The 11,234-nt window shown below is 35.5% G+C and overlaps 1 protein-coding gene across 1 annotated transcript in view; it reads right to left on the reverse strand.

Annotated features, from left to right (window-relative positions):
- Window positions 1–10,800, reverse strand: part of LOC145682418 (glutamate-gated chloride channel-like) — a 22,320-nt gene extending 11,520 nt beyond the window's left edge. Inside the window, exons 1-2 of the mRNA XM_081754044.1 lie at window positions 10,616–10,800; window positions 2,183–2,396 (exon numbers count right to left, since the gene is read on the reverse strand). Of these exons, the coding sequence (XP_081610170.1) occupies window positions 2,183–2,396; window positions 10,616–10,743 (342 nt within the window). The 5' untranslated portion in view covers window positions 10,744–10,800. The remainder of the gene's footprint in view (window positions 1–2,182; window positions 2,397–10,615) is intronic.
- Between the last annotated feature and the right edge of the window lie 434 nt (window positions 10,801–11,234).

Genomic DNA, 11,234 nt, shown 5'->3' on the forward strand with positions numbered 1-11,234 from the left:
ATGGTTGTCATTTGCCAATTCTCAAATCGATATTCATTTATTTTAACGGAAATCACTCTTTAAAACCTCAATGTGTTTGTTTTATAATTATGTAATACATATCTGCAATTTATTTGCACATTGAAAAACTTTAAATATAATATGCGTCGTAAAGTTATCGTATATTCGCCTATTATCGGTAGGGCATTATCGTATATAGCATTAAAGCTTAAATTATCAAATATCACGATAACTTATTGTATGGTTGACAAGCCTGATCTAACTGAGAAATCGTGATCCTAGATCATACGTTGCCCAATTAGAAACGACGGGCACATTCCGTAACAGTTTGAGTCAACGATACGGAAAATATGCTGTTTGCGATAATCAACATATCAGTTATAATAACTATTTACAATATTTGCGTTACGTTGTTGTGCGCGAATTTTGAGTAAACTGGTACGGAATGTGCCTCCTAGACTGAAATACTGCAGCTGATATCTGGAATTAGAAATAATGTTTCTGCACCAGTTCGAGTTGTGCAACAGTATTAAATAAAATACATCTTCAGCAACGATGGATATAGGGATATTCATAATAGTACAGGGTGTTCGGGACCAAGACCATCCAGAGAGCACATATGTCATTTAGAAGACAGCCTCAACAATTTGTTGGAACGATATATATATATATATATATATATATATATATATATATATATATATATATATATATATATATATATATATATATATATATATATATATATATATATATAGTATAACTCGAGACTGAAATGTCTAATGAAGGTCGAATAAAAGAAGTACGAAAAGTGTGACAGTTTTCAGTCCCTGTTCTATCATATTTAGTTTCTAGAAGATCCCATGAATTTTCTGCTATGATTCGAGGCTAATTCTTGCCACATCTCTTCCACTAATACATTAATGGTAACTACACTCGAAATAACCACTACACTCTTTTAGTGCAACAATATGTGGGTCAAATTCTTTTTAAAATTTTATTTTATGTGAGGATTCATGTTAAAGTTATTGTTTCCAAATACCTTGTATATCGCTCATTTGCTGCAACAGTGACGGAACTCAAAAATGACTCTTATTGAGTTAATGGGAAGAAAAAAACCTTTATGCATCTACTTTCTATTACTAGAGCGAGACATCTGAAATTATAAAATTGGCTGACAGAAAGCAGTTTCTTTATATAAATTGCTGTTGAAATTATAGCATGTCGAAACCTTTAAAATCGTCTCCTGAAAAGTTGCGATTTTTTTTAGTGTGTCACTGTTGCAGCAAATGAGCGATATAGGGTTGCCAACTTTTGAAAATGGAAATATCGGACACCTTCCTGGAGTACGTATACTTATAAGATTGTGACATTACCGCTCGTTAAAAAAAGCGAACAACCTGAAAGTGGCTATTTCACATGAAATTAAGCAATTCAGAATTCGAATTTAATAACTTTCGTTACTTTTGAAGCATTTATTAAACTGACTTATTCCAGTTTTGGTTGAGTCAGTCCATGTAGTTTTTAGTCTATCATCAATAATACATTGTATTTAAAACAAAAGTAAATATAATTGGCAATATAATTATAGCGTGCACAAAATATTCTTGAAAAATAAGTTTTACTAGCTTCACGGAGGCTGGTAATGCCTCATAATGCCTACAAACTATTACTGGAAGTAGCTGAGGATGAAACAGTGAAAATGTACTTTAGTTAACCTTAAGCAATTTTGATAAGTTCAGTAAATTTCCCTGCTTTCAACTCTTTAGCAAATTCCGACGACAAGTCGGAATTATAAGATCTGCTTTGACCATATTCCTCAACAAACTATTTCTTTCGTGTCTCAAAATAATTTGAATAGAACAGAGAATAGGACTTGTAAGAGGAAAATTTATCGGACTTTTAACGTCCCGTTTTGAGGTCGTACCGAACAAAGAGGTTAAAAAAAAAAACTGAACTGTCCAGCAAAATACCGGACGGTTGGCAACCCTATCTACATGACTAATGTTTATTTTTTATTTTCCAGGTAGTAAGTCTCCATACAAGATGACTAATGTTTATTTTTCATATTCCAGGTAGTAAGTTTCCTGGAATATTATCATATAACTGTAGTGTAGTATTATCATCATTTGTATGGAGATTTATGACTCATCCTGTATATGTTTGTTTGTGTGTTGCCTACCTTCCTTCTATTCTGCAAATCCGATGACTCTCCATCGCCCTCTTCGCTTTGTTTCTCGCTCGGCCGCTTCCAAATGCTTTCCTCCCACGCCTTCTCAAAGCGGGTGTACAACAGCAACACAGCATATTCTACCATCGCCAACGATACGAAAAATATACACGCTACCAACCACACTTCGACGGGCTTTATGCGAGTGGATCCAGGAGAAGTGTTTCTAGAACAATTGGGTGAAAAACAAACAAAACTAGGAATTATTACAAAATTATAACACAACATAAACAAAACAAACAAAAAAAAAAAAGGTTTGTAGACACATACTTAACGGAACTTCGGCACAATTTTGGAAAGGATAGTAATTACTTCTACAGGGTGTTACAAAATTTTGTCAGAATATTTTGGAAATAGATTTCTCACATGAAAATAAAAAAAATGTTCATATAGACCTATGGTCCGGAAGTGCATAGTTTCGTGTATAAGGTACCGAGGACGAAAAAAAAATGAACTTTAAAGGTTCATAGTTCCACTACTATAGGACCGATCCTAGTCGGTCAAGACATCACTGAGTAGGGATAGGGTGGGCAAAGTGGAATAGAAACATAACGCTATACATCAAGGTACAGGTGGTAGCACTAAAGAGAAGCAAATAGCATGACGCTATGACGCAATGGAAAACTACACGTGCTGGGTTGCGCATGCGTAATAGAGGGAAATCGCGTAACATGAAAACACAAGTTTTCAGAAGGCCAGGAAGAGAAGAGTTGTAGTTCTTGAATATTCAACAGAAAAAAAAATATATGAAATATGTATTTTGCAATAATGTGAGTACAGCATTATTCATAGTAGAAATAGATGAAATGGTTTTATGAATTAATGAAAACTTTGCTTTTGAGAGGTATAAAATGTGAATCGTACTGACGCGGGCAAAGAGGAACAACAGACTGCGGACAAGGTGGAACCGTTTTACTTTGCCCGCTTTGCCCGTTTCAATACACAAACAAACAATGCAAGTAGTATTCAAAAGTGGCTTAGTCGTGTATGTAAACGTGCTCCATTGAGGCACATTTTCCTCATGATAAGTTTGGTCTTAGAAAATTTATAATTGAGCAGAAAAACAGGACACTAATACAAGATGTTGGCTCTATTTATACAGAAATACAATATTATTAACTGTATGTCTTTTTTTTTTTTTAGTGGACCAATGATAATTGTTCGGACAGCCAAAATTCTTGAGTACTAAACTGCCACTTTTATAACCACCTGAACATATTGAGTTGTATTCTAAGTAGATTTTCATATCATTTGAGTAGACATATATGCAAAAGCTCCTGGCATTTTTTAAGTTTTCTATTTCATTACTCACGAACTTATTGTAAACAAAGATTTACAAATCTGTAACTTCATAATTCGTTCACCGAAGGTAATAGTTGCGCAACTACGTAATGTCTTAACTAAATTCGCAACATTATTTCAACAAACAACAATTTTTACCCTACATACATGTACGTTCCAGTTTGCCCACTAATAGGCGGGCAAAGTAGACTTTAGCTTATCGACATTAAATATCGTCTATCATTAAGATGTTTAATTGTTTTCTTTTCGTTTTGTTGTATAATATGGCAGATGGCCCAAGCTATTCCATACGTGTATGAAACATTCTGTTATTGTGTTTTGTTCCGACAATATTGCGCCATTTATAACTTGTGTACTACTCCGACCCCTTACCGTAACTAGTATGTGAGCTATCCAAATATCCATCTTTCAGATCCTCCGATCAGGGCCGGCGAGAGCGGTCGCGGGCCCCGGGGCTGAGCATTCCCGGGCCCCTGACATGTTCCCTTATGACTTTTTACGTACTTACGACTTAGGACGGAGTTAAACTAAAATGAACATTAAGGCTTATTTTGAACTCTTTATTAGACCATTAATGCGTTTAATTTACATGGTAAACAGTATTGCTATATCTCCAAATAAGTGAAAAATAACTCTGAACCTAGCCTATGTTCACTGTTCGCTGAAAAAAAAACTCATTAATTCACTATTTATGATTTTGTTTAGACCCTATACTTGTTGGTTCTAAGATTTTTGAAGGCTTCAAAACTAAAATGAATAAAAAAAATTATATATTTAATACAATGGTATCAAAATACACAAAAAGTAACTTATCTATTTGTAATAGCAAAAGTTCTCCTCCAATGCTCAAAACAAAATAATTTGTGAAGGAAATACAAAAATAACGTATTAAATAGTTAATAGAGGTTGAGAGGGTAAATGTTCTCAACCATCCAATCTACCCTATACTATGAATACCTTTGCACAAATTGTTGCTATAAATAATAATATAGAAATAAGCTATGCAGTTAGTCTTCCTTAACTAGAAACATGAGGTATTGGGTCTAATTTAGTTATTTCAATGAAATATTGCTCAAATTAATTATAGTGTGATTAATAATGTGATATTAATAGTAATTGTCTGTAGGAGAAATTTATTATATGTGTTAATACTAGACAACTGTTACAGTTTCAATGTATCCTTTTCTACGTATAGTTACAACAAAATTCCTTTTCTGGCCTTTTTCAGGGCGAATTCATCAATGATACCATCCAGGTTGGTACACTTGAGAAGTTCTGTCTCCACTACCAACAAGCCTAAGCTTGATAATCTGTTTTGACATACTGTAGAGCGTAAAACATTTTTTACTCTATTTAACATAGAGAAAGGTCGCTCTGCACTAGCAACGGTAGCAGGGATTGTGGCGAATATACGAAGGACCACTGTCAGATTTGGAAATAAAGTTTCTAGATTCAAAGTTTTTATGTTATTTAGGAGATCCCGTGGTGAAAGCGTTTTCTCACCAAATTTGACCGAATATATCAATTTCAGGCTATGCAGTTCATCAGAAAGATCATCTCCTAAATCTTTTGGGTATCGCTCGAGTAGTGCAGCTGCTTGTTCTTGGATCTGGTCACCTGTCATTTCTTTGCAAGATCACAGTACCCCCCCCCCCAAAAAAAAAAAGATGTTACACAAAGAGCGCACTGGTTGGAAGCAAACTGAGTAAGAATATACAACATTTATTAATTCTTTATCCTTCTTTATCCTCGGCCGCCGGACCCCCTTTGGGGCCCTGGGCCCCAGGACTCTGGCCCCTCCCTCTCACCGGCTCTGCCTCCGGTACTTGCACAATCATTTTTAGAGAGGTTGTTTGGCAGTACTTGATCACTCTTCACCTATCTCTCAGAAAAATTGGTGTGCAAGTACTGCAGCATTGTTAAACTTGGATATTTGGATAGTCCACATACCAGTTCCCCAGTGATGTCTTGACCAGACTGCGATAGATCCCATAGTAGTGGAGCTATGAACTTTTAAAATTCATTTATTTCACGTTTTCTGCACCCTATAACTCCCAAACTATCCACTTTTGAGTACAGGTCCATATTAACTTTTTTCTTATTTTGATGTGAGGATTCTGTTCCCGAAATATCGTGACACAGTTTTGTAACACATTATATATAACTTTTTAAATATATATATATTCAACACTATTATGAATGTGCTTTATTTCTGTACAGTGTTAACTCTGATTTTTCTCAAGTTGCAGTGTATTTTAAAAGTGACCACTTCACTATACTAATGACTGGGTAAGAATAAGCAATATATAATTTTGAAGATTAGTTAATACACTTGCAAGCACTATTTGGAAAAGTAATAATTGTTTATTTCAAGTTGAATGAGTATTAATTTGATAACAATAATCGTTATATTTGGACAGATAACATTTGATCCTTTCTGTACGATCGATTCTGTACATACCAGAGTTGCCAACTCTGAGAGCAAAATTATCGATTTTCGTCTTTAAAATTATCATATACAGTGAAACCTCCCTTAACGGACAACTCTCAATAACGGACACCTCTATAATACGGACAGATTTTTTTGTCCCGGCAAAAATATATGTTCTCTTATGGAACAAAACCCTCCCTTTTACGGACACTCAGATACGGACGCGGAAAGTCCTTTTTTTTTTCCTCCCAAACGTTTCAATAACCTCTTCACAACGGACAGGAACTATTCTCAGTAGACAGAAATGTATCCATCATGAGTCCAAACCTGGTGAACCATCAAACAAAAGAGCTTCAAGCTGAACTTGAAAATCTTTTTTTTTTCTGCCCGCAATAAACTGTTTTCTGGTGGAAATCCTAGAAAACTTTCAATAAGCAATAACACATACATATACATATGTTTCTTTCGCAACTGTATTGAGGATTCTCAGAGGACACTTGCTAATGAATTTTATGCCCTTGTAGAGGAAAAAGCATGCCCTTTTTTCGCTAAACAAAAGAGTTTAGCCGGTTAGTTGGTTTCTAACGTATCTTTTGAGAAGGTTCTGTGAATATGAAATAAATGAAAAACGCTTTTCCTTCCCATATAGGAAAATATCCAAACATCGTTGGCACATTATTCTTCATCACTTCATGCAGTGTAAAGGAGAGTGGATTTTCTTTACAGGGTGATGACATGTACTTAAAAAATTACCATCACACATTATCTTTTGCAGTATACGAATATATTAACACCCCCCGCAATAATATTCTTTAACATAATTTCTCCTTCATCCCTCCCAGTAATACAATGTATTTTCATATTGAATTTTACGTACTTATGCTCATACATAATGCATTTACTCCAGGGGGTGCTCTTAACCTATGTTCCGAACCTCAACTTTCACGCTCTCTTCACAGTGACGTCACCAGCGAGGAACTTAGAACTTGTCGTAGGCTTGGCGCGCGAAGATTTGCTAGTAAAACCACAAACAATTCTTTATTTATTTTGGGTTTTTGCTATGTTGAATTGTGTTGCTTTCTTTTCTAGTGGTGTACGTGGACGAGAGAAAAGATCTATATATCGGAAGATTTCTTTACGTGGGCTTGGCTGTACAGACATGCAATATTGCAAGATAGTGTGAACTTGAGTACGTGTGTACATATGTATTTCTACGTGTATTTGTCTTTCATCTCCAAGTGTTCCACATTATAGAATTAGGGATGTACCGATATATCGGTATCGGTAATATCAGCCACTTTTGGGAGTATCGGTATCGGCATTGGCAAATAAACACCGATATTTACCGATACATTTTTCAAACTATTTTCAGTTTGTTTAATATTAAGAGTGACACTTATATTTCATCGGTTTCTTTTAGAGTTAAAACTTGTTCTAAATTATTATCAATTGTACAATCAATCGATTTCTTTATGCATGTATACGCCTTTGATTTGCACTATTCATACTTAACTGATAGTTTTAGTCCCTCCATGCCAAAATAGTCAAGAAAAGACAAAGGTCCTCAGTCAGGATCATAGGCACCCGAAGAAAATTTTCTAGGGGGAGCTGATTTCCCGATTTCAAAGTAAAATAAAGTAAGTTTATTTTCCTTATTCATTTTCATAAATTTCTATGTATACATGTTCATAATTTAAAAGTATGCTTATTGGTCCTCTAGATGTTTATTTGAGTTAGAAATCAGAGTAAAACTCCGGAACGTCGTGTGGGTAGAACAGGGGTGGCTGTTGCCCACGCCTTGCACCACAGAATGGAAGAGTTTGACCGTTGAGGAAAACTAGCAGGTTAACTATTTCTAATTCATTGTTGAGATTAGTGATGTCCACGAGATGAGACCGAGGCGAGAAATGTCTTGTCTGGTCTGCAATTCGAAACGAGAAGAATCTTTTAAATTCGTTTAAATTTAAAAATATGGGAGTTCTCGTCTCGTTTTCGAGGCAATATGAGAAACTTCATGAGTCTCATTGGCAACACGAGTTCACCCAAGAATTAAACCTTAAACACTGATTTAGTGTTGTATGGTTCATCGTTTAAAAAACAAACTATAAACTGATAAAGTGATTGTAAGAACACAATGAAGAGCATTCAAAGATACACAAGTCATTACACAATATACTCCAATAATAAATATGGTTTAAATGTTCTTATATCTCATCCTTCGTGGATCTCTCGTGACTTTAGGAAGTCAGGACACATTTTGTGCACAAATTTATACAAGAGGCTAGAGAAACTTCGAGGCGAGACGAAAAGAGCTTTTTTCGAAAATCGATTCTACAAAACGAGGAAACCTAATTTCTCGTCTCGTCTCGATTCGTAACACTAGTTAGCATACAAATATTTAGATGTAAACCAAATACATTTTTCCGGACTGTGTACTATTAATGCCACGAAGTGCAATCATAGCGTCAACAATGGGTACATTAAATAAAATCTGTGATGGATAGTCGACATGACGTTTAACACGGATGGGTTCCGTTCTAATAATCATGTGCAGAAAATATGAATTGGCAATTTTAAACTTTAAGCCTGAGTGCCGTATATTGAACAAAATAAATTGCTAGGCATCAAAGGGCTTCCGCAACTGAATGCATCGACGATCTATTATTATTATTATTATTATTATTATTATTATTATTATTATTATTATTATTATTATTATCCATGGTTTTAAGTATTTATTGAGATATTCCTATCAGTAATCACAAAGTAATCTATTTCTGCCGGGTGAGGAACTCACCTTATCATTGGTTCGCAATTACTTTAACTCCAGGCACCGGAAATTTCAGAGATTGCCCTGGTAAAACACATATTTATCTGCAACTTTGCTAAATACATTCACAGTAACATTTCAGATATAAATACATTTAAAATGTAATTATAATTCAACAATTATCTATCTCATCAAAAAGTAAATAAATGATCATGCAACACAGGTACATCGTTAATTTTCCATAATATAAATTGCGTTGAGAAGATGTTCTATTTATTGCTGGCTTATTTATTATTTATTTATTTATTTGTAGAGTGTGTGTAGGAGAATATTGTGACAGCGAAAATGTTATGCATAAGGAAAGAAAAAAGACATTCTGGCTGCTTCGTACACCTCTATACCTACTTGCTGCTCCTCGCTGCTGACGTCACGCAAAACAAGGAGCGAAGCGTCTGTGCGTATAGCCCAACCTTTCCTTCTAGTAACCTTGATTTACTCTATATTACTGCATACAATTACCGTTGTGAGAAATTAAATTTCTGTAACGTCTCTGTAACGGACACCTCTCAGTAACGGACAAAAATTCATGTCCCACTGATGTCCGTTATTCAGAGGTTTCACTGTATTACAAAAAATATCGTATATTTGTTATTCACGTCATAATTGTAGGAACAAGTATATTACTAATAATAATAATACCAATAACATAACGTATATAATAAACTTGTCTAGTGATCTCCAGTTTCGAATCTTCAAATCGGCGTCACTGTACTCAACAATTTTTTTAAACATCCTTAGTAACACTACTATGAACAACAACAATATTTGGACCCATTCGTAAACATATATATATATATATTTAAAATGGATGCAGTTATCATTTGCCAATTCTCAAATTATTATTGATTTATCTTAAAGGAAATGACTCTTAAAACCATAATGTGTGTGTGTGTGTGTTTTATATTTTATTTAATGCACATCTACAATTTATTTGCGGGGCCGCGGTGGCTCAGTGGTAGAGCGTTCACCTTTGGTGTTTGGGGTCCCGGGTTCGATCCCAGCCCCCGCCATGTGAACTTTGTGGTGGACAAACACCGTGTGCGTGGGTTTTCTCGGAGTTCTCCCGTTTCCTCCCACTTTCTTCATTTCACCATTTTCATTCATTACTCATCATCACCGTCTTCTTTAGCCTAACCGGAATAACCATGAGTCGTAAAACTCACAGATTTACAATGTATTTGCACATTCAAAAACTGCAAAAAACTGTGCATTCTAAAGTTATCGCATATTGATCCATTATCATAAGTATATTATCATGTATAACATTAAGGCTTCAATTATCTTATCTCACGATCAATTATCGTATGGTTAGCAACCCTGGTACAGTCCGCAGCAAAAAAAAAACTGCAACATGAGCATGTAAATTTATTGTGAAACTACGCCTAACAGCCCAGGGAATCAACATAACGTCTAAGTGGCACGAATCACGCAGAAGAAACCTCGGCATCCTCCCCTGCACACTTATTTTGGAGCAAAAAAAAGACTTCGTCGTTTCATAATAAACTTACATGCTCAGGTTGCAGTTTTTTTGCTGCGGACTGTACAGCTCACAGATGACGAGAAGAATCCTAGCAGAAGTAGTGTGACGTAGGTATGGGCTCGCCCACTTTTCGCACGGGGATTTCAAATGACACCACGGAATAACACACAGATAACTACCCGGAGTAGCAGACGACATCTAAGTATAGACCACACCTCAAAAACTGAAAATGGACTTGACCGCGTCGTTGATCTTTCCCCGCTTCCCCTGTTTTAGGGTTGTTCTCGTCATCTGTGAGCTGTACTTACATTATAATATAATGTAGCTAAAAAATTATCTTACCTCACAGAGCTAAACATCGTTATTAACGATAAAAGGTTTGTCACTAACAGGACCATCCTTCCAGGAACCACTTCTGGCTTCACTAGAAAGCTACCCCAGGAGATTATAACCAGAAGATGGCCTGGCATATACGTGACAAGAAGGTGTCTCGTGAATTCACGTGTGAGGTGAGCAGTTAGGCTAAGACTCCGCATTGTACCTGCAAAACAAACACTATACTACTAATGTTATATATTATATAAATGTGTGTGTTACGGAAAAAGCTCAGAAATTACGAAAACTGCGGTTTATTCCGGTAAAGTTAACATAACGTAAAATCCTTGAGTAAAGCTTCACTCGGATAATGTGCAGGTGAAACAATATCCCTTGGCCGGGGGGGCCCATCCCCCCCAAAGCTGATGGCGCACTCCCCCCCAAAACTAATAATCTCTTCCCTCCTCAAAACTCAAGTCCTCTAAAAACAATTGCCCAGTGTAGCAGTAGTTTTTATAGTACTAGTAATTGTTATTTTTGTTGTTGTTTTTATTTCCTGTAGTAGTATTATAGAATGTTTGTAGTAGTAGTAGGGGCGGTAGTAATTATAAAAATGGCATTACTTTTATTAGTAGTCTTGGTAGTG

This window comes from Thermobia domestica, chromosome 3, assembly GCF_964235325.1.
Source record: "Thermobia domestica chromosome 3, izTheDome1.hap1.1, whole genome shotgun sequence".
NCBI lineage: Eukaryota > Metazoa > Arthropoda > Insecta > Zygentoma > Lepismatidae > Thermobia > Thermobia domestica.